The sequence below is a fragment of the Ailuropoda melanoleuca genome, chromosome 13 (assembly GCF_002007445.2).
Source record: "Ailuropoda melanoleuca isolate Jingjing chromosome 13, ASM200744v2, whole genome shotgun sequence".
Taxonomy (NCBI): domain Eukaryota; kingdom Metazoa; phylum Chordata; class Mammalia; order Carnivora; family Ursidae; genus Ailuropoda; species Ailuropoda melanoleuca.
The window spans coordinates 645,375-670,260 of NC_048230.1; the positions used below are offsets into that span (position 1 = coordinate 645,375).

At 41.0% G+C, this 24,886-nt stretch overlaps 2 protein-coding genes across 2 annotated transcripts; both read left to right on the forward strand.

Annotated features, from left to right (window-relative positions):
• The first annotated feature begins 3,847 nt into the window (after nt 1-3,847).
• LOC100466456 (olfactory receptor 1A1) lies at nt 3,848-4,777 on the forward strand. The gene has a single exon (XM_002931025.4). It carries the CDS (start codon nt 3,848-3,850, stop codon nt 4,775-4,777), a length of 930 nt encoding a protein of 309 aa, XP_002931071.2.
• An 18,725-nt stretch (nt 4,778-23,502) lies between these two features.
• LOC100466214 (olfactory receptor 1A1) lies at nt 23,503-24,432 on the forward strand. Its single transcript, XM_002931024.4, has one exon. It carries the CDS (start codon nt 23,503-23,505, stop codon nt 24,430-24,432), a length of 930 nt encoding a protein of 309 aa, XP_002931070.2.
• The last annotated feature ends 454 nt before the right edge of the window (nt 24,433-24,886 follow it).

The following is a 24,886-nucleotide window of genomic DNA, read 5'->3' on the forward strand; positions in this document are numbered from 1 at the left end:
CTTCCATTCCGTGGGTTGCCTCTTAGTTTTTTTGACTGTTTCGTTGGCTGTGCAGAAGCTTTTTATCTTGATGCAGTCCCACAAGTTCATTTTACCTTTTGTTTCTCTTGCCTTTGGAGATGTGTCATGAAAAGGGTTGCTTTGGCTGATGTTGTAGATTTTGATGGATTCCTGTCTCACATCAAGGTCTTTCATCCATTTGGAGTTTATCTTTGTGTATGGTATGAGAGAGTGGTCAAGTCTCATTCTTTTGCATGTATGTAGCTGTCCAATTTTCCCAGCACCATTTATTGAAGAAACTGTCTTTTTTCCACTGGATGTTTTTTCCAGCTTTATCAAAGATTAGTTGCCCAAAGAGCTGAGGGTCCATTTCTGGGTTCTCTATTCTGTTCCACTAGTCCTCGCCTCATTCTGAACCAACCATGTCATCTACAAATTGCTAAGAAATACATGGTCTGTTTCTAAGCTTTCTGGTCTATTACATAGATTTATTTGTCAGTCCCTATGCCAGAGCTAATCCACTATATGAAGTACCAGGGGTGGGATGCTGGGTGGCTCAATCAGTTAAGCATCTGACTCTTGGTTTCAGCTCAGGTCATGATCTCATGGATTGTGAGACTGACCTCTGTGCCAGATTCCACGCTCAGTGTGGAGTCTGCTTGAAGACTCGCTCCCTCTGCCCCTTTGCCCACTCTCTCTCTCTCAAAAATAAGTAAATCTTTGAAGTACCAGGGGAAATAATTTCCATACCTATATGGCATTCCTCTCTCCTTATGCTTTTTCTCTAGTTGTCTTGGGTCTTCTTCGCTCTTTGTTCTCCTGCATGAATTGTTTGGTCATTTTATCAAGGTCCATTGTTAAAAGAAATCTGTGGTGTTTTGACAGGAATTGCAACAAATCATTGATTAATAGAACAGAATTGACATCTTTAAAATATTGAGTCTCCATAAACATTGCTTACGTCTACATTTTTATGATATTCTTCTTTTCCTTTAACAAAGTTTTGTAATTTTTGAATCCCAACTTCGACCTCATTTGTTAGAATTATTTCTAGATTCCTTAAATTTTCTGTTCATATTGGGAATAGTAATCTTTTTAAAATAATATTTTGCAATGTATTTTTAAAGTGTACCAACAGTATTGATTTTTCAATATTGACTTATATCAAATAAATTCTCTGAAACTTCGTAGTTTGTATGGGGAGTCTCTCATGGATTTCTTCTGTAGACAATCATATTTTCTGTGAATTCTTTCCATTTTGTTCTTTATCTTACAATTATTATATGGCAAAAATGTCCTCTAGTGTTCTCTTCACAAATAGGACCACACTTCAAGTTTATGCTGAAGGCTCAATATAAATTCCCTGCTGTATAAGGATAAGTGGCCACATCTCCCAGGGGCACCACAGCATCATCTCTGGCCCACAACTCCTGCTCTAAGTTCTTTTCCTTTATTTACTTCTGTAATACTATTTCTTTCTCTTAGATCTGGCTATGTGTTTTTTCTTTTCCTTTAATAATTAGTATAGGTTGTCCATGTGTTTTAATAGGGATGTAACCTCTCAACATCAGCTAAATCTGTCATGTTGCCCACACAGTGTCTCTCTAATACTATACTTCTCTTCCATTTCAGGTAACCATAGTTTCTGAGCCATCCCATTTATTGAACCCTCCCAACTCTGAAATAAAATCATTCTGTGTACACAGGGTAAAGGGCATTTAAGAGAGAAAATCAAATTCATTTAGGTGAAGAAATGAAAAAATATTTTTAGGGGAAGATAATTTTTACCTGTTTCCCCTTCCTTATCATATAACTTCAATGTGTACTACAGGAGACACTGAGAATTGGTAATTAAATTAATTACTGATATATTTAATTGAGTCAGGATCTCTTTAGAAAACTTAATAAAGTACTGGGGCACCTGGGTGGCTCAGTCAGTTAAGCATCTGCCTTTGGCTCAGGTCATGATCCCTGGGTCCTGGGATTGAGCCCAGTGTCTGGCTCCCTGCTCAGTGGGGCACCTGGGTGGCTCAGTCAGTTAAGCATCTACCTTTGGCTCAGGTCATGATCCCTGGGTCCTGGGATTGAGCCCAGTGTCTGGCTCCCTGCTCAGAGTCTGCTTCTCCCTCTTCTTCTGCCCCTCCCCGCCCCTGCTTATGCTCATGCACACACGCACACATGCGCACACTCTCCCTCTCTCTCAAATAAATAAAATCTTTAAAAAAAACAGAAAACTTAGTGAATTACTTAGTATATCCTGCACTACAGTAACAAATACATGCAAAATATGTAACAGTTTAAACAAATTAAAGTTCTTTCTATTATATAGTGGTGCTAGTGGGTGTGCTTGGCGGTGAGTGCCTTTCCCGAATGAAGAGTACTGGAGACGCAGGCTCATTCCACCATGTGATTCCACCATCCCCTTCAGCCTTCTGGCCATTTGCATCCAGCAGGCCCAGGGAAACAGAGGATTTGGAGGAAGAGCAGAACTGGAACATATGGATTGGCTAGAACTCAGTCACATGCCACACTTCAGTGCAAGGGAGGCTGGGATATGTAATCTAGCTCAGTGCCCAGGAGGAAGAGAACAAAGTGGATCTGGGTAATATTCTAGAAGTCTCTGACACAATTAGTATGCCTCAGAGTCCAGGTGGATGAAAGGAGGGAACCTTCTTCAGTTGAGAATCAATTAAGGGAGCACTACAATATTTCAGGTAGGAATTGATGGTGGTCAAAGCTAAAGCACTGAAACGATAAGTAGAAAACGTATGTATGAATTATTTAAAATGAATAATCAACAAGATCAGATGTAGAGGTGAGGGATAACATAAGTGACAATGCCTGGTAGCATCCTCTTTGTGAGAAGCCATGAAACAAACCTGGTTATATTCAAACTATTGAGTACAAATGTATTGGTACATAAACTAATATTCCAAATAATCTCTGTCAGGGAGATTAACAATAAACAAAATATGGTTCTCTTTCTCAAATATCTTGTTGTCTACTCAGGAAGGATGTGCAGAGGATGAGGTTCAGTCAGACATGTTGGCAGGATGACTGTTCATGGAAATGAGAAGAAAAGATCTAGTCTACACAGACAGACCTAGAGTCTACTAAGCAGGAGATGAAGCCACAATGGAATTCGATGAGTCACCAGAGGAAATTAAAAAAAAAAAAAGGTAAGGGGAGGGAAGAAAAAAATACGATGATTCCGTAAATTTCAGTGTTTGGAATAAAGATGAAACCTATTGAAGGAGTGAATGTCTACTTTCAGAATTGGATACCTGAAGAATAAACACCCAGTTCTTCTTTTGCTACAACCTAAGCCCAGTAGTCTTAAAATTTACAATCTTCCGTGCCAGGTGAGACAGACACTAGTTAACTCCTGGCTCTGGGTTCATTCTCAGTCTGGTCAGGGGAACAATTTCTATGTTCACGGTGCTCTTGTACTAACCACTCTTTCCACTGGAGAGCACTTTTCACAGACTTCAAAACACTGTCCTTTCATTTCCACGTGTAATAAAATTACATGCAATTCTGCCATCTCCATTAAGTTGTAAGGTGCTACAGAGCAGAGGCTATATCATATATGACTAAATGGATAAATAAACTGTTTTTCACATATTTATAATTTTTCCACAAAGCCTAACAAAGTTTCTAACACATGGAAATTAGGTTCACTGACAAACAGGGATTTCCCCTGCAATTTATTGGATTTAGCACACCTAAGTATAGACACAACAACCACAGGGCTCAAAAGTGGTGGTTTAGGAAGACCATTACACGCAATAACTTTACTAATAATTCTGGATTCCTCTCCTCTTTCTGCTGAAGGATCCATGAGAGGATGAGAGGAGACAACCAGTCTTTTACCTTTGGTTTCATTCTCCTGGGAGTCAGTGGTGAGCAGCAACAGGAAGACTTCTTCTTCGTCCTCTTCCTGTTCATTTACCCCATCACATTGATCGGAAACCTGCTCATCATCTTGGCCATTCGCTCTGACATTCACCTTCACAACCCCATGTATTTTTTCCTTGCCAATCTCTCCTTTGTTGACATCCTCTTCTCCTCTGTAACCATCCCTAAAATGCTGGTCAACCATGTCTTAGGCAGCAAAGCCATCTCCTTTGGAGGATGCCTAACACAGATGTATTTCATGATTGGCATGGCTAACACAGATAGCTATATGCTGGCTGCAATGGCATATGACCGTGCCGTGGCCATCAGCCGCCCACTTCATTACACAACAATTATAAGGCCACGGACTTGTGTCCTCCTAGTTGTTGGGTCTTGGGTGGTTGGAAATGCCAATGCCCTCCCCCACACTCTGCTCACAGCTAGTCTGTCTTTCTGTGGCAACAAGGAAGTAGCCAACTTCTACTGTGACATTGCTCCTTTACTCAAGCTGTCCTGCTCTGACACCTACTTTAATGTGAAGATGATGTATCTAGGGGTTGGTGTTTTCTCTGTGCCATTACTATGCATCGTCATCTCTTATGTCCGGGTCTTTTCCATGGTCTTACAGGTTCCATCCACCAACGGTGTGCTCAAAGCCTTCTCCACCTGTGGTTCCCACCTCACGGTTGTTTCTGTGTATTATGGCACAGTCATGGGCATGTATTTCCGCCCTCTGTCTAGTTACAGCCTAGGGGATGCAGTGATAACTGTGATGTACATGGCGGTGACCCCAATGTTAAATCCTTTCATCTACAGTCTGAGAAACCGAGACATGAAGGCTGCCCTGGGGAAACTCTTCAGCAAGAGAGTCTCCTCATAACCAATGTGAGATCACTGGAGAGTTAATTGGAGTCACCTATTAAGATGCACTTGAAAATCCAGCTCCAATGTCCTCCCCCTCCAAGAAGCCACCTTTTTCTCCCAGGGCAAGGCCACTCAAGTCTTCAGGCTTCCATTTGATTTTGTCAGGTTGCAGAGTAGAAGTGGTGTCAGCAATATGTAGCTTCACCCTTTCAGACATCAGGTATAATTGAGTAAGAGTCAATATTATCTCTGAATGTCACTTTTTGTTAGGAGTCTCTCTCTGGTTTTTATGTAATATTGAATTCCCTCATTATGTAATTCATTTATTCATTCTTTTAACCTCACCTATTCCATCTTCTCACCTTTACCCTAACACTTCCACCTTTGGAAGGGGCAATACGTTTAGCCTCTGTACTGGTCCATTTTGGAGGCAGCAATTCCAGTCTAACAAGTCCCTCCCCATCAGTCCACTTTATTCAGATAAGGCAAGGTTACATAAGTACAGATCTATTGTGCTATCCTGACCACTAGGCAACCAATTTCGCTAGACTGGATCAAAGTACAATCCACTCTATCATACCCTCAGGAATTCTGGAATCTTAAATTAAGGAATCTTAAATTAAGATTAACAACATAGTTACAGTTTCCTGCCCAGGAATCATCCTTACATCCAGCCCTTGTAATTCTAGCCCTGGTTCTATAACCACTGCAACAAGTAGGGTGAAAAAGTCAAGGTAATGTGAGAAGAAAGAAAAAAATATAATCATTATACCAGTGGCAAAAATTGGACTGTCACAGAACAACCTTCCTCACCACCTGTTCCCCAGATCCACTGGAAAAAAGTAGGACACTCCTGTAGCCCTACTCATGTTCATGTTGAGGAACATGTTCACTTGGGAAGCCAGCCCTTCATACATTATCTCCACCCATTTCCGACAACCAATGCTTTAATTGCCAGTTCTAATTTGCTATCAAGCTAATACTCTAAGGAGGATATCTCTCTGCTTATTGTTGGACATTATGTGCTGTAAAATGTGCTACTTGCTATGAAGAAATGACGGACAGCCACCCAAAATGGTGCAATAGCTTCTGCTCTGGTTCTTTTACAGCACTCTGAGATCTTGCATCTACCACCAACTAAGGAAAGCCTGGTCCAGAGTGTCTACTCCTGTTAGGACCAACCATTGGCCCCCAGGGCTACCAACATCAGTCTCAGTTGCCAGGTGAAGTCAGGGCTTTCCCCACAGGGAATATGCTGTGGAGCCATCTGTAGTCTCTGTGTCTTTTGCTAGCAGACGGAAGAGCTCTTATTGGCATTTTGTGCCTCACAAAGTGCAAGAGAAATATGTCTAGATTCAGGCCACCTCTACATTATTGCAGGACTCTACATCCCTCATTTCATAGACACAGGTGGCCACCTCAAGGGAGCACTTCAGGATATCTACTTGCCCATTCTAATCTCCTTCCAAACTTGGAAGTGAGTTCTTCTGATGGGCTTTCAACATGTACTACTTTAATGCATTCCTCAAATTCCCACAGTGATTACTACAGTGTTGTGCCTTACATGAAGATCTTTTTAATAGGACAGCTTTCCATTGTCCTTCTGCTGGGCCATATATCTAGGCAATTGGTCACTGCCCATGAGTCAGTAAAAGCCTAAACATGGGGCTTTTACCACTGTTCAATCAGTGTCATTATGAACCTACAGCTATTCGTAAATATTTAACCTTTAGCTATATGTGACTGTAGAACTCTTGAACTGTGCTAGTCTAAATTGAAATGTGTTGTGAATGTAAATTACACTGTGGATTTTGCTGATGATGAAATTTCAATAATATTTTTAAATACCGATTGCATGTTGAAATGGCAATAATTTGGACATATCGGGTTGGATTAAATACATTATCAAAATTATTTTCACATGTTTCATTTTCCTTTTTTCTCCAGCTTTATTGCTCATCTCTTCATAAAACCAGCCCTTCTTTCACTGGTCTTCTATTGTTTTTTGGTCTTTATTTCATTTATTTCTGCTCTGATCTTTGTTGTTTCCTTCCTTCTGCTAACTATAGGCTTAGTATATTCCTCTTTTATGTTCCATGAAGTATAAAATTAGGTTCTTTACTTGAAATTTTTACTTTCTCTTAATGTTTTATTGCTATAAATTCTATCTACAAATGCTTTTGCAGCATCCCACAGGTTTTGGTGGCTTCCCTCATTTCCAGTATTTTTTAACTTCCATTTTGACTTCTTATTCAACCCTTTGGTTATTCAGAATGTGCAGTTTACATCTTACATATTTGTACATTTTCAAGCTTTTCTCCCATTATCAACTTCTAGTTTCATGTTACTGAGGTCATAAAAATGCTTGATATGATGTTTTTGTTTGTTTTAATTTTCAAGACTTATTTTGTGACAAATCATATGACCTATCCTGGAGAATTTTCCACATGCACTTGAGAAGAACAGGTATTCTATTGCTGTTGAAATGTTCTGTATATGTCTGTTAGGTACACTTGGTCTAAAGTGTGGTTGAAGTCCAAAGTTGGTTTGTTTTTTAATTCCAGTACACTTAACAAAGTGTGTTATATTAGTTTCAGGTGTACAATTTAGTGATCCAACAATTCTTTACATTACTCAGTGTTTATCATAAGTGTACTCTTAATCCCTATCACCTATTTAACCCATCCCCCCACTCACCTCCCCTCTGCTAACCATCAGTTCGTTCTCTATAGTTAAGAGTCTGATTTTTGGTTTGTTTTGTTTCTTAAGCTCCACATAAGAATGAAATCATATGATATTTTCTTTCTCTGACTTATTGCACTTAGCATAAGACCTTCTAGGTCCATCCGTGTTGTCTCAAATGGCCCAATCTCTTCCTTTTTTATGGCTGTGTAATATTCCATTGTGTGTGTATGTATATACAGGTATCACATAGATATGTGTATATATATATACACACCACATCTTCCTTATCCATTCATCTGTGATGGACACTTGGCTTGCTTCCCTAATTTGGCTATTGTAAAAAATGATGCAATAAGCATAGGGGTACATATATATTTTTAACTTGTGTTTTTGTATTATTTCGGTAAATACCCAGTGGTGGAATTACTGGATCATATGGTATTTCTATTTATACTTTTTCGAGGAACCTCCATACTGTTTTCCAAAGTGGTTGCACTGGGTTGCATTCCCACCAACTGTGCACAAGCGTTCCTTGGTCTCTGAATCCTCACCACTTGTTTCTTGTGTTTTTGATTTTAGCCATTCTGACAGGTGTGAGGTGATAGCTCATTGTAGTATTGATTTGCATTTCCCTGATGATTAGTGATGTTGAGCATCTTTTCATGTGTCTGTTGGCCATCTGGATGTCTTCTTCAAGTTCAAAATTTCTTCATTGATTTTCTGTCTGGATAATCTATCCATTGTTGAAAGTGGGGTACTGAAATTCCTTACCATTATTGTATAGTGGTCTATTTCTCTCTTCAGATCTGTTAGTATTTGCTTGACATGTTTAGGTGCTCCAATGTTGGTACGTATATATTTACACTTGCTGTATCTTTGTAATGATCTTCCTCATCATTATACAGTGACCTTTGTCTCTTATTAGCATTTTTGGCTTAAAGACTATATTTCTGTAAAAGTATAGCTACCCATGCATTTATTTGGTTTCCACCTGCATAGAATATCTTTTCCATCCCTTCACTTTGAACCTATGTGTGCCCTTAAAACTAAAGTGAGTCTCTGAAGGCAGCATATAGTTGGGTTTGTTTGTTTGTTTTTTTAATCTCCCAATCACTCTACACCTTTGGATTGGAGAATCCATTATATTTAGAGTAGTTTAGATACTTAGGTATTTACAAAGCCATCTTATTGAATATATCTTCACATTCTCTCTTGGTCTCCAAGGTCTCTGCTGAGACCTTGGGGGTTTCCTTTTATGAGAGAAACTGTTTTCCTCTTATTTTGTTTATGAATTTAATTTTATGATGCCAATTCCACCTAAAATGTCAATAAAAATTGTTGTCTTTATTCATTTCTGTCTGCAATTTCAAGGTCAATTTCATTCTCATTTAAGTTTGTTTCTGTTTTATACATCTCTTCTTTTCTTGTTGTATTAAAAAAAAAGTTCCTAAAAAACTTTTCCAGGGTGCCTGGGTGGCTCAGTCAGTTAAGCTGTCAAACATCCAACTTTTAGTTTCAGCTCAGGTCATGATCTTATGGGTCATGGGATTGAGCCCTATGTTGGTCTCCATGCTCAGTGGGGAGTCTGCCTGAAGATTTTCTCCCTCCGCCCCTCCCCCCACTCATGCTTGCTCTCTCTCTTGCTCTCTTTCTCTAAAATAAATAAATCTTTTTAAAAAATTCCTTTCCTTTCTTAAATTGCTTTCAAATATCATTTCTTCTTCCAAGTACTTATGATGTTGCTCCATTTCTCTACTCTGCAAATATATTACATAGAGTTTTTAAAAAATATGTCTTTAAACAAAAGGGATTTAACCAAGCCTGGAATTCACCAACAGAAAATTAAATTTAGTCCCTTCACCACCCAGAAATTTTTCTTTTTGGGGGAAGGAGAAGGTCGGAGATTTCCTTGATAAGTTCTGAAAGCTGTAGTCACTCTCTACCAAAAATATTTGCAAATGTTTGAGTGTTAAAGCATAATATTCTTCATAGGTCTCACATATATCATTGCACAATTCCTTACCCCTAATGGACACTCAGTAAATAAAACTTGGATGCAGCAAGTAATTCTGAGAAGATGCCAAAAACAAATATGATGACTAAGAAGAAAATATTATCATGGGAAGTCATCTTATCCATGTCTAGTAGCCCATGTCCTGGACACTGGGGAAGTAAGAACAAGGCAAGTGGGATGTATAACTGGAATCATATCTAGGAGAAAATGGAATCCAACAAATGTTTAACATCTACCATGTGCATAGTCTGATAGATGACTTTGTTATAGAGTTCTCCAACAATTATAAAAGTAGAATAGGAGCTAATAAAATAATAGTTAACATTTACTAAGTACTAACTATGTGCAAGGCTCTGTTTTAAGAACTCTCCAGATGTTAATTCATTGGATTCTCATAACAAGTTTATGAGACTTTATCATTTTTTAAATTTCTATTTTAGAAATAGTAAGCACATTAAACAACTGTCTAAGGTTAGTTATAGCCCGTAAGAGGCAGAGCCTGGATGGACACACAGCCAGAGCTTGCAGTCCTCACTATGGCTTCTTACAAAAAGAAAATGACCTCTCAGCATAGGAAGTGCTATGTTATAGGATAATGACCATTTATGGGAGCTGTTATAAAGGTGACATGTACAGGAAGTACACTAGTTAACATCTAAGTCCGTTCTATCTCTATGAATCTAAGAAACTAAGAGACTGACCATCACCATGCTAAAACCAAGAAAGTATAACTCCTACCTTAATCTTCCTCAAGTCAAATGCTAGAGGTAAAATAAATTATAGTTATTTTCCTTATCACACTTAACACTAGAAAGGATTCAGCTTAGCCTGGAAGAATGACCAGGAGCTCAATGGTAATACAGTCCTTGTATCCCAAAGAGTGGTTCCCAAGGTTGTGCTGAACACCAGAGGAGAGGGGTCCACATTCCAACAAAGAGGCTAGAATAGGGCAGCCCAGGACATGGACCCTGAACACATACTCCCATAGAAACCTTCTCATCCATCTTTCCTTCTAGAGAGCTCTGGGATCTATTACTCTTGAGAAATAGTGAGTGCCCTTAGGGCACAGCTATAAGAGTATGCCGATAGATCTCAACAATTGCTCTGACTTCGGCCTGAATAAATACAAGGGAGAGTCATGCTTCAGTACTTATAACCTGGTGAATAAGTCACTATTTTCTCTACGCTACAATGCACTCTACTTCATTGAGGAGGAAACAGGACTCCTTATCTTCAGGCCCCATCTAGGGCAGCTCCTTCTGCCTCTGTTGCTCCATGGTTGGGAAATTCAGGGTTCCTCTTTCCAAACCATCCCCTTCCTGTCACCTCTGCCACAGGAACAGAGCACAAGACCCATTCTGCAGGACTACTGGAATTTGCTCCAGCATACCTGCCTCCAAAAAGGAATTCTAACAGATACTAGCCCAGCTGGCTGTAAACTCCCCATTTGTGGAAGAAGAGTGAAGGCCACACAGACAGGAGCTTTTTTAACAGCACCTGAGCTGATTCTCTAGTCCAGACTGTAGATGTCGAAGAGCACTCTTTATGACAGCAACCTCAAAGGGTAGAGAGCCAGCAACTTACAAAGCTCCTGGAGGTAAGAATCATTTTTGTCACTTTATTTAGATGAAAATTGCTGAACTGAATTGCCTAAAGTCACACAAAGAGATAGCAGCAAAACTTAGGCTCACATCTTGGCTTGAAACCAGAAACCAAGTTCTCTAAATAAAGTAAGGAAAAGGGAAACAGGGAGAGAAGAAAGAGAGTTGGAGAGAATGCTCCCCTTCTGACAATAAATATCTGTGTGCTCTTTTCTATGAAAATAGGATCTAAAAGGTGTTCTGATTTGGTTTTGTCAGGTCTGAGCCTTACCTGGCTTCTGAAAGTGTGTGTGTGTGTGTGTGTGTGTGTGTGTGTGTGTCTGTGGACTTGCAGGAGTCCATCATCTCATAGAGGAGCTACAGAGCCACCTTGTACTCCCACCCTCAAGGATGTTGGCTAAGAGGCCCCTTCAAAAAATTATGTTACTTCATTGTCAAAGCACTGATGGCCTGAACTATCAGGGATACTCTAAGCACTCAGAGGACTTTACTGGCCTTGTCTGCTACCACTGATGCCAGGGAGAGGCATTTTGTCTCATGTATCCTGAAAGACTGTCCTCAGCACCATCATATGCTGGAGTTCTCAGAGCACAAAGACTTCCCAGGAAGAATAATTCATGGCCAGCATTGCCTAGAAACCTGGTGTCTTCCCAGGGAACTCAAGGCTGTCACTGCCTCTGGCATTCATGTTGATGCATGTGCTGCTTCTCTTCTGGGGAGGATAAGATACTGTCTGTCACCTCTTTCTCCTGGGCTTTTGCAAGAATCATCTCTCTCCATGATCACCTCCAACGTCTTGCTCTGTGCTTCCACATCCTCAGTCCCTGACTGCTCAGCACCCCTCTCCTTGGGCTCCCTGTCTCTTTAGCTCCTGCAGTGATTATACCAATTTCACCCTTCTCTGGTGCTGCTTTTCTTACATTCTTTCACTTTCTAATTTTAACTCCTTGTGGTTGTCTCTGTGTACCAGATTGACACTCCAAGATGTTGCCCTATTGATCACTTTATTTATATGTCCAAATATCTATATTTACACTAAGCAAAAGATGCAAATGCCTATTATCACAAAGAGTTAATGTGAAGGAATGTACCCATATGGGTTCAAATTTCTCATTGAAGTAGGACATGACAGGTATGTCTGGGAGAGTGCTGATGTAGGGTGCATGGTGGGTTTGGGGATAGTGGCAAAGATTTGGATGGACTGCTATGGATAATGAGAGGAAAGCTTGTTGAAGAGCCAAATGGAATTGAGCACCATAGATTCTAGCCCCATTTTGTGTGATTTTTCCAAGATCCCTCAACCATGCAGGAAGAAGGAAGTGAACACATGAACAGATTGCCTTAGGGTGAAGGTTCTGTTTGAAGGGTGCGTGACCATGGGGTGCAGGCTGGGGAGGGATGAAAGTGCCAGAGCTAAGCTGGCTACCTGAGATACAATGTAGAGGTCAAGGGGCTTGAGATCACCATTGGGTGAAAGAACAAGTGTACACAAAAGGAATGAGCTGAAAGCGGTAGCACTGGATGATTAAATAACACTGGCCAAATGTGTTAAAAACAAAACCTACTTGCTTCCACTTTACTTCACTTTCTCAAACCTGAATCTTCTTTTCCATTGCATCTTTCTCTCTCAGCATGATATACTTTCCCAATGGTCCCTCTTTGCAGCATAAATAAGCTTTCACTTATTCTCAATCTCTTCACATACAACACTGTCTTGATCTCCCACCTTCAGTGAAATTGAACTTGAGTACCCAAATCAATGGTCACACTCTGGGCCCAGTTATCACCAAGCTTGTGAAATCCTTATGTTAAGTTTAAATTTTTTATTATGATGCTGTTAAAAATTAAAAAGACAAAGAGAATAACATAACAAAAATTTATCACATGGACTTAAAATTATGAAGAAATATAAACATTATGTCATATCTACTCCAAATTTCTTAAGGAAATAAACAATACAGACTTACGTAAAACTCTCCTTTTTCCCACCCAAAATCTTACTGTTCCCACTCTCCCCCAGAAAGACTGCTACTCTAGAATGGGTATTTTACTCCAATTCAGGATTTATGCTTTTATTACATACATGTATATTATTTTATGCAATAAAACTTACATATACTGTGTAATATGTCACATGTCTTCCAGGAACTTGCCTTTTACATCACACTATGGTTTTTAAAAAGTATTCTGCATGAATACATTCAAAACTGTTGTACAGAATTTATTAATAAGAAAATGGCACAAATAACACCAATTTGCAAGCTTTTCTATGACAATACACATCCTCTGAACGTCTTCTTTTTTTTTTTTTAAATTTTATTTTATTATATTGTGTTAATCACCATACAGTACATCCCCAGATTCCGATGTAAAGTTTGATGCTTCATTAGTTGCGTATAACACCCAGTACACCATGCAATACGTGCCCTCCCTACTACCCATCACCAGGCTATCCCCTTCCCCCACCCCCTCCCCTCTGAAGTCCTCAGTTTGCCTCTCACAGTCCATAGTCTCTCATGTTTCATTCCCCCCTCTGATTACCCCCCTTTTCTTTATCCCTTTCTTCCCCTACCGATCCTCCTAGTTCTTATGTTCCATAGATGAGAGAAATCATATGATAATTGTCTTTCTCTGCTTGACTTATTTCACTTAGCATTATCTCCTCCAGTGCCGTCCATGTTGCAGCAAATGTTGAGAATTCGTTCTTTCTGATAGCTGAGTAATATTCCATTGTATATATGGACCACAGCTTCTTAATCCAGTCATCTGTTGAAGGGCATCTCGGCTCCTTCCATGATTTGGCTATTGTGGACAATGCAGCTATGAACATTGGGGTGCATATGGCCCTTCTCTTTACTACGTCTGTATCTTTGGGGTAAACACCCAGTAGTGCAATGGCTGGGTCATAGGGTAGTTCAATTTTTAACTTTTTAAGGGACCTCCACACTGTTTTCCAGAGTGGCTGTACCAACTTGCATTCCCACCAACAATGTAGGAGGGATCCCCTTTCTCCACATCCTCTCCAACAATTGTTGTTTCTTGCCTTGTCTATCTTTGCCATTCTAACTGGCGTAAGGTGGTATCTCAGTGTGGTTTTGATTTGAATTTCCCTGATGGCTAATGATTTTGAACATTTTTTCATGTGTCTGTTAGCCATTTGTATGTCTTCATTGGAAAAGTGTCTGTTCATATCTTCTGCCCATTTTATGATTTGTTTATTTGTTTCTCGTGTATTGAGTTTGAGAAGTTCTTTGTAGATCTTGGATACCAGTCCTTTATCTGTGGTGTCCTTTGCAAATATATTCTCCCATTCCGTGGGCTGTCTCTTAGTTTTTTTGACTGTTTCCTTGGCTGTGCAGAAGCTCTTTATCCTGATAAAGTCCCATAAGTTCATTTTATCTTTTATTTCTCTTGCCTTTGGAGATGTGTCGTGAAAAAGGTTGCTCTGGCCGATGTCATAGAAGTTGTTGCCTATGTTCTCCTCTAGAATTTTGATGGATTCCTGTCTCACATTGAGGTCTTTCATCCATTTGGAGTTTATTTTTGTGTATGGTGTGAGAGAGTGGTCAAGTTTCATTCTTTTGCATGTAGCTGTCCAATTTTCCCAGCACCATTTATTGAAGAGACTGTCTTTTTTCCACCGGATGTTTTTTCCTGCTTTATCAAAGATTAGTTGCCCAAAGAGCCGAGGGTCCATTTCTGGGTTCTCTATTCTGTTCCATTGGTCGATGTGTCTGTTTTTGTGCCAGTACCATGCTGTCTTTGTGATCACAGCTTTGTAGTACAGCTCGAAATCCGGCATTGTGATGCCCCCAGCTTTGTTTTTCCTTTTCAACAGTTCCTTGGAGATTCGGGGCCTTTTCTGGTTCCATACAAATTTAAGGACTATTTGTTCCAGTTCTTTGAAAAATGTCCTCGGTATTTTGATCGGGATAGCATTGAAAGTGTAGATTGCTCTGGGTAGTATGGACATTTTAACTATGTTAATTCTTCCAATCCATGAGCATGGAATATTTTTCCATCTTTTTATGTCTTCCTCAATATCTTTCAAAAGTGATCTATAGTTTCTAGCATATAGGTCCTTTACGTCTCTGGTTAAGTTAATTCCAAGGTAACGCATGGTTTTTGGTGTTATTGTAAATGGGATGGATTCCCTAATTTCTCTTTCTTCAGTCTCGTTATTCGTGTATAGAAATGCAACTGATTTCTGGGCATTGATTTTGTATCCTGCCACCTTACTGAATTGTTCTATAACTTCTAATAGTTTGGGAGTGGATTCCTTTGGGTTTTCCATATAGAGTATCATGTCATCTGCAAAGAGAGACAGTTTGACTTCTTCTTTGCCGATTTGGATACCTTTGATCCCTTTTTGTCTTCTGATTGCTGTTGCAAGGACTTCTAGTACTATGTTGAATAATAGTGGCGAGAGTGGGCATCCTTGTCGTGTTCCTGATCTTAAGGGAAAGGCTTCCAGCTTTTCCCCATTGAGAATAATGCTTGCAGTAGGCTTTTCATAGATGGCTTTTATGAGATTGAGAAATGTACCCTCTATTCCTACACTCTGAAGGGTTTTAATCAGGAAAGGATGCTGTATTTTGTCAAATGCTTTTTCTGCATCAATTGAGAGGATCATATGGTTCTTGAGTCTTTTCTTGTTGATATGATGTATCACATTGATTGATTTGCGAGTGTTGAACCATGCTTGCATCCCAGGTATGAATCCCACTTGGTCATGATGGATAATCCTTTTAATGTACTGTTGGATTCTATTAGCAAGGATCTTGTTGAGGATTTTGGCATCCATATTCATTAGAGAAATCGGTCTGTAATTCTCCTTTTTGAGGGGGTCTTTGCCTGGTTTGGGGATCAAGGTAATATTAGCCTCATAGAATGAGTTTGGTAGCTTTCCTTCTGTTTCTATTTTTTGAAATAGCTTTAGGAGAATAGGTATTATTTCTTCTTTGAATGTTTGGTAGAATTCCCCAGGAAAACCGTCTGGGCCTGGAGTTTTATTATTTGGAAGGTTGTTTATCACTGACTCAATTTCTTCATAGTTAATTGGCCTATTTAAGAAATCTATTTCTTCCTGTTTCAGTCTTGGTAGTTTATAGGTTTCCAGGAAGGCCTCCATCTCTTCCAGATTGTTTAGTTTTTTGGCATATAGCTGTTGATAAAAGTTTCTAATAATCCTTGCAATTTCAATGGTGCTGGTCGTGACCTCTCCCTTTTCAGTCATAATTTTAATAATCTCAGTCCTTTCTCTTTGTTTTTGGACAAGTTTTGCCAGTGGTCTATCAATTTTATGGATTCTCTCAAAGAACCAGCTTCTAGTCCTGTTGATCTGCTCTACTGTGGTTCTGGTCTCTAATTCATTGATTTCTGCTCTAATCTTGGTCAACTCCTTCCTTGTCAGTGGGTTAGGCCTGTCCCTCTGTTGCTGTTCCAGTTTCTTGAGGTGAGAATATAGAAACTGCATTTTAGATTTTTCTATTCTTTTGAGTGAGGCTTGGATGGCTATGTATTTCCCCCTTAGGACTGCCTTTGCAGTATCCCATAGGTTTTGGACCGTTGTGTATTCATTCTCGTTGGTCTCCATAAATTGTTTAATTTGTTTTTTGATTTCCTGGTTTATCGAGTCATTCTTGAGCAGGATGGTTCTTAGCCTCCAAGTGTTTGAGTTTCTTCCAGGTTTTTCCTTGTGGTTGAGTTCCAATTTCAGAGCGTTGTGGTCTGAGAATATGCAGGGGATAATTTCAATCTTTTGGTATTGGCTGAGACCTGTTTTGTGTCCCAGAGCATGATCTATTCTTGAGAATGTTCCATGGGCATTTGAATAGAATGAGTATTCTTTGGTTCTGGGGTGTAGTGTTCTATATATATCTATGAGGTCCAACTCGTCGAGTATGGCATTCAAAGCCTTTGATTCTTTGCTTAGTTTTTGCCAGGGTGTTCTGTCTATTTCTGATAGTGGGGTGTTGAGGTCCCCTACTATTACTGTGTTCTTATCTATATGTCTCTTTATTTTGGTTAAGAGTTGGCTTGTGTATCTTGCTGCTCCCCTGTTGGGGGCATATATATTAATAATTGTCATATCCACTTGTTGAATACTTCCTTTAAGAATAATATAGTGCCCTTCTGTATCTCTCTCTATGGCCTCTAGTTTAAAATCCAGTCTATCTGATATGAGAATTGCTACTCCAGCTTTCTTTTGAGGTCCATTTGCGTGGAAGATGGTACTCCATCCCCTTACTCTAAGTCTGAATGCATCTTTGGGTTCAAAATGAGTCTCTTGTAGACAGCAAATGGATGGGTCATGTCTTTTTATCCAATCTGCAACCCTGTGGCGTTTTATGGGAGAGTTTAAGCCATTTAGATTGATAGAGATTATTGACAGATATGATTTTAATGATGCCATTTCTCTTTAAAGTCTTTGTATCGGTTGTGACTTGCTGCTCTGTATCACTCTTGGGGCCTTTTTACCTTTATAGAGCCCCCCTTAATATCTCCTGTAGGGCTGGTTTCGTGGTTACGAAATTGGTTAATGATTGGCGATTTTGGAACGTCTTTATTTCTCCATCAATTCTGAATGACAGCTTTGCTGGATAAAGGATCCTTGGCTGCATGTTTTTCTCTGAAAGAGCTTTAAAAATGCCCCCCCAAGCCTTTCTCTCATTCCAGGTCTCTGTAGACAGGTCTGACGTAATCCTGATACCTTTGCCTTGGTACGTGAGAAATTTCTTTGCCCTGGCCGCTTTCAATACTGTATCCTTGGATCTAATATTTGCGAATTGCACTATGACATGCCGTGGCGTAGGTTTGTCCTGGTTGAGCTTGGATGGGGTCCTCTCTGCCTCTTGGACACGAATGCTTGTTTCCCTTGCTAGATTAGGGAAGTTTTCAGCTACAATTTGTTCAAATATCTCTTCTAGACCTCTGTTTTTCTCCACCCCTTCAGGGATGCCGATGATTCTGACATTGGATCGTTTCATAGAGTCAGTAATCTCCCGTAATCTACATTCGTGGGCGTGGATTTTTTTAAGACCAGCTTCTATTTTCGTTTTTTCTTCTACTAACCCATCCTCCAATTCGCTAACGCGTTCCTCTGCCTCGGTGACCCTGGCCGTCAGAGCCTCTAGTTTTGACTGTATTTGGCCCATAGAATTTTTAATTTCTGTCAGATTCGCTCTCATTTCTGCCCTTAGGGATTCTATATTCTCAGCAACGCTTTCTCTGATGCTTTTTTCAAGTTTACTCATCATCTTGACCATTGTTGCTCTGAATTCCATTTCTGATAATTGGGATACATCCATATGTATTAATTCTGTGGCCGAGGCCAATTCTGTGGCAGAGGCCACAGACTCATTATCTTTTCTTTGCTGGGGGGGACTTCTCCTTCTCGTCATTCTGATGAAGAGAGATTGCAGGGTTGTCCAGAGCCCAAGTGTTGACTGGGACCCAGGCCGTGCGCCCTTGTTTTATAGAGATCTTAGGGATGTGGGCTTCTTCCTTAAAGAGTTTATTTATTTATTTGAGAGAGAGAGAGACAGTCAGCAAGAAAGGGAACCCAAGCAGAGGAGTGGGAGAGGAAGAAGCAGGTTCCCGGTGGAGAAGCCCGATGAGGGACTCCTTTCCGGAACGTTGTAAACACACCCTAATCCGAAGACAGGTGCTTGGTGACTGCGCCACTCAGGCGCTCCGGGTTGTGGGCTTCTTGATTTTTCAGCCTGCCTTCTGGGGGAGGGGCCTGCCTGCCGGTACTCAGAAAACCCTGTTTGGGTAGAGTCTCTGTGTCCCTTGCGAGGGGGGATGGGGATGGGCACCCTGTGAGCCGGTATTTCCGGGCTTTTGTTCTCTGGCGGCTTTCCCTGGCGGTTTGCTATGCCTCTTCTGAGAGAGCAGCAGCGGCTGAAATTCAGCCTCTGTCTCAGAACAGAGGGATCGCGGATCGTTCTCCACTGATGTTCTGGCCACTTTAACTCTGTTTCTGTTGGTGCTGCTCAACCCTGCAGCATCCCGGGCTGTGCGCCCCACACCCGGCGTCCCAGCCCTCACTTCCAGGGCCGGCACGTCTCTGTCCTTTGTGTTTCCAACCCCGCCCGCCGCCAGCCGCCCCGCGCGGGCTCCCGGAGCTCCCCGTCTCAGTCTGGTGTCTCACGGGTGCTGACCGCGAGTCCGCCTGCTCCCCCGTGCAGGTGGCCCTCCAGCCGCCAGCCGCCCCGCGGACGCTCCCGGAGCTCCCGGTCTCAGCCTCGATCCAGTGAGCACACCGGAGCTCCGGAGCTCCGTGAGATGCTTGGTGGTGCACGCTCCCGGCTCACGGACTCAGTCTGCCGTTTCCAGAGTGCGGGTCCGCGGTCCGCCCGCTCCCCGGTGCAGGTGGCCCGCCAGCCGCCCTGCGCGCGCGCTCCTGGAGCTCGCGTTCTAAGTCTGTTGTCTCGCGGGTGCCGTCCGCGAGTCCGCCTGCTCCCCCGTGCAGGTGGCCCGCCAACCGCCAGCCGTCCCGCGTGCGCTCCCGGAGCTCCCTTCTCAGCCTGCTGTCTCAAGCGTGCGGGTCCGCGGTCTGTCCGCTCCCCCTTGCAGGTGGCTACCGCTTCCCGGCGCCCTGACACGGCGGCTCCCTCCCCCTTCTGTTTAGCTTCCGATATCTGTGCGCGGTTTCACGGCTCCCCGCTTCGTACCTCGATACTCAGCGCTGGAGATGTTCATTTGTAGAGATCCAGATGTATCTTCCTGCGTCTCAGGCTGATTCCGTGGATATTCCTGCTGGTCTGGTACCTATCCAGCTCAACTCAGGGGACCGGCTGAAAAAGATGTCCCCTACTCCTCCGCCATCTTAACCTCCCCCCTCCTCTGAACGTCTTCTTGAACACAAGTGTTAGAGTGTCTCTAGAGTCTAGTCAAGAATTGAAGTTGCTGAATTAATTAGAGGTGTAAGAATTTCCTACATATGAGAGAACTCTTCTCCAAACAGTAACACAAATTTTTCCATTTCCTCCCTAATACTTGGGATTGTCAGAATTTATACTTGCTCCAAGATGAAGAAGGGTGCAAATTTCAATTTTGTTTTAATTTGGTTAAACATCTTTTATTTTGATTATTGTCCATTCCAGTTTCTCCTTCTATGACTTGCTGATTCAAGCCTTCTTGCCCATTACTTCCTACTGCGTTTTTGCTATGTTTCTTCATAATGTGTAAGTCTTCTGTGTTCTGAACACTAATCCCTTATTGATGTATGTGAAGCATATACCTCTCCCAGTCCATGGCTTGTCTTCCTTCTTCTTATATGTTTTCTCTGATATGTTGTGCATTTGTGCCTGGATTAAGAAGTCAATTCCTATCCTGATATCATAAACATATTATTCTCTAAAGTTGGTGAAGTTTTACTATTCACAGTCAATCCGTTAGGTGTCATGTTTCATGTTACTTTTATGTATGGAGAGATGGTTGTTCCAGCACTCTTGACGATATGACAACAGTGAGTCTCCATTAACATTGTTTATTTCCACATTTTTAAAGTATTTTGTTGTTGTTCAGTCAAGTATTATAATTTTGGAATCCAGTCAAGGACCTTGTTTGATAGAATTATTTCCAGGTTCCTTAAACTTCTGTTGCTATTGGGAATGGAATATGATTTTTTGAATTATACTTTACAATATATTTTTACTTAAGAGTAAGATGTGTATTGAGCTTTTAATATTGATTTATATCAAACAAACACTGAAACCTCTTAATTCATCTAGAGAGTCTTGTGGATTTATCTTGTAGATAATCATATTCTCTGTGAATTCTATCCATTTTGTTCCTTCCTTCTAATTCTTCATAGCAAAATGTGTTCTACTGCTCTTTTCACAAATAGGACAATGCTTCCAGCATTTATGCAAAAGGCTCAAATTAAATTTTCTTCATATGGCTCTGTGGCCACATCTCTTGTACAAGGGGCAATAATTCTCCAGACCCCAGATTTTGGGCCTCATTGCTGGCTGAATCCCCAAGGAGCCACCAGTGCATCATCTCAGGCTTATAACTCCTGCTCTTCCTTTTGTGTCTCATGCCTATGTACCACCATTTCTTTCTCTTAGATTTATGTGTGAAATTTTAAAGACATAATTTATCTAGGCTTTCTAGGTGTTCTAATTGGAATGAGACCTTCTGACATCAGCTAAACCTGCCATTATGCCAAGAGCTCCAACTCAAAATATGACACTTCCTTACCATATAAGCTAACCATAGTCCCTTAGCCCTCCAGTTTTACAGAATTCTCTCAACTTCGAAATATTATGTTTTCATGCCAACATATGGAAAACCATTACAAGATACAAAACCAAACTCATTTAGGTGCAGAGCTGGAAAAAGCACATCATACTGGAGGGAATGATAATTTTACCTACATCCCCTGCACCTAGCATACAATTCCCATATACACTATAGGAGACACTGAGAAATGGTAAATGAATTAATTATAGGTTGAATTAATTATTGAGTAAAATCTCTTTAGGAAAAATTGGTGAATTACTTAGAATATCCTGGACTATGGTAGTAAATACTGCAAAAACAATCTGTAATGGTTTAAAAAGAATAAAAGTTTGTTTCTCTCCTATAAACCCAGTACCAGTGTGTCTTCTTAGTGGATGGTGGCTCTCCTACATGCTGAAAACATGGGACACAGGCTCATTCCACTATGTGACTCCACCATCCCATTTAGCTTCCTGTTCATTTTCATCCTGCTGACAATAGGGTAAAGAGAGTGTGAAGGAAGACCAGAACTGGAACACATGAGTGGATTGCCTAGAACTCAGTCATATGTCCATACCTCAATGTAAGGGAATTTGGGAAATGTAGTCAAGCTGAGTGTCCAGGAAGAAGAGAACAACTTAGATTTGGGTGAGCATCTTAGTAGTCTCTATCACCACTGTATGCCTAAAGGTGGATCAAAGAAAAAGGAATCAGTAGTCAAGCAGTTAAGGGAGCATTATAAGATTTCATGTAGAAAATGATGGTGGTCAAACTAAAGCACTGAGATGATAAGTAGAAAAGTATTGGACAAATTATTTTAAATGAAGAATCAGCAGGATCGAATGTAGAGGTGAGGGATTACCTGGTCAAAGTCATGGTGCCAAGTAGGATCCTGTATGTGGAAAACCCATGATAAACATTCACGTAAGTCAAGAACTATAAACTGCAAATTTATTGGTACGCAAAATGAATGATATTCCACAATAATCTCACTGGAAGAGATAAAAATAGACAAGATAGGTTCTTCTGCTAAAAGAGCTTGCAATCTACTTAGATTGAATGTTCAGGCTATAGGCTTGGCTCAGAAAGGTTGAAAGGATGAGTGAACATGGAATTATGTGAAATCAAGCCTACAAATACAGAACTGAGATTCTCCTAAGCAGTAGTTGAAGCCACGATGGAGTTGGATGAGTCACCAAAGGAAATCATTTTAAAAGGTAAGAGAAGTTTGAAGAGAAAAAAACACTGTGATTACATATGTTAAAGGGTTTGGAATAGAGATGAAACCTATCAAAGGTGAATGTTTTACTTTAAAATTGGATATAGGGGCGCCTGGGTGGCACAGCGGTTGAGCGTCTGCCTTCGGCTCAGGGCGTGATCCCGGCATTGTGGGATCGAGCCCCACGTCAGGCTCTTCCTCTATGAGCCTGCTTCTTCCTCTCCCACTCCCCCTGCTTGTGTTCCCTCTCTCGCAGGCTGTCTCTATCTCTGTCAAATAAAAAAATAAAAAATAAAAAAAAATAAAATTGGATATGAGGGAGGTAAATTCACTTATCCTCTTTTACTATGAGCTAACCCCAGTGGTCTTGTGATTTACAATCGTCTCATGCCAGAGCAGACACTTGTTACCTCCTGGGTCTGGGCTCATTCTCACTTTGGCCAGTGGAAAAAATTATAAGTGTCCCAGATGCCCCTTATACTGACCATCCTTTGCACTGGAGAGTTTTTTCAAAGACATCAAATTACTGTCCTTTCTTTTTTATGTGTAATAAAATTAGTGTGTAGTTTTGGCTTCCTAGTTGTGTTGTAAAGTCTTTCAGAGCAGAGACTATATCATACATAACTAAAAGGATGAATAAACTGTATTTCCACATATTTGTGATTTCCACAAAGCCTAACACAATTTTGAGCATATAGAATATGAATTATATGTTAAATTATTAAACCTTACATATATGGGTGATGATGCGGGCTTGGGTGGATAAGAACCACTGATACAAGATTATTCACTTTGTAAACATGAATTGTTAATTAGGCCCACTGACCACAGGGATTTACCCTGCCACATATTGGCTATCTAGGAACTCAATAAGTCCACGTATAGACACCACAACCAAGGCAGCCAGATGTGGTGGTTTAGGAAGATCATTATACATTAGAACTTTACTAATAATTCTGGATTCCTCTCCTCTTTCTGCTGAAGGATCCATGAGAGGAGACAACCAGTCCTTTACCTTTGGTTTCATTCTCCTGGGAGTCAGTGGTGAGCAGCAACAGGAAGACTTCTTCTTCGTCCTCTTCCTGTTCATTTACCCCATCACATTGATCGGAAACCTGCTCATCATCTTGGCCATTCGCTCTGACATTCGCCTTCACAACCCCATGTATTTTTTCCTTGCCAATCTCTCCTTTGTTGACATCCTCTTCTCCTCTGTAACCATCCCTAAAATGCTGGCCAACCATGTCTTAGGCAGCAAAGCCATCTCCTTTGGAGGATGTCTAACACAGATGTGTTTCATCTTAGCCTTGGGTAACACAGATAGCTATATGCTGGCTGCAATGGCATATGACCGTGCTGTGGCCATCAGTCGCCCACTTCATTACACAACAATTATAAGGCCATGGACTTGTGTCCTCCTAGTTGTTGGGTCTTGGGTGGTTGGAAATGCCAATGCCCTCCCCCACACTCTGCTCACAGCTAGTCTGTCTTTCTGTGGCAACAAGGAAGTAGCCAACTTCTACTGTGACATTGTTCCTTTACTCAAGCTGTCCTGTTCTGACATCCACTTTAATGTGAAGATGATGTACCTAGGGGCTGGTGTTTTCTCTGTGCCATTACTATGCATCGTCATCTCTTATGTCCGGGTCTTTTCCATGGTCTTACAGGTTCCATCCACCAAGGGTGTGCTCAAAGCCTTCTCCACCTGTGGTTCCCACCTCACGGTTGTGTCTCTGTATTATGGCACAGTCATGGGCATGTATTTCCGCCCTCTGTCTAGTTACAGCCTAGAGGATGCAGTGATAACTGTGATGTACATAGCAGTGACCCCAATGTTAAATCCTTTCATCTACAGTCTGAGAAACCGAGACATGAAGGCTGCCCTGGGGAAACTCTTCAGCAAGAGACTCTCCTCATAACCAATGTGAGGTCATATTGGAGAGTCAATTGGAGTCACCAATTAGGACGCACTTGAAAATCCAGCCCCAATGTCCTCCCCTTCCAAGGAGCCACTTTGTGCTTTCCAGCCACTGAATTCCTCTTCTTAGAAATCTTGTAACAGTTTCATGAGACTTCCTGTTGAGATTGTTGGTATGTACATGTTATTATTTCTTTTATAGCAAAGGAATATTAGGATCATGTCTAAGCTATGCTACTGACTAGCACTTTGCTTCCCTACCTAAATAATAAAAATAAGAATGTCTTCCTTGTCTGTCCTAGGGTGTGAGGATCACAGGACTTCATGCTTTGAAAGCTGTTAAGTCCCTATTCAAGTGTCAATTTTCTTGCACTACTACATTTCATATTCTTATTTTGCTTGCAAACTTTGAGGGCAAGACCTGTCTTAACACATCACACTCTTTTTCTCCCAAA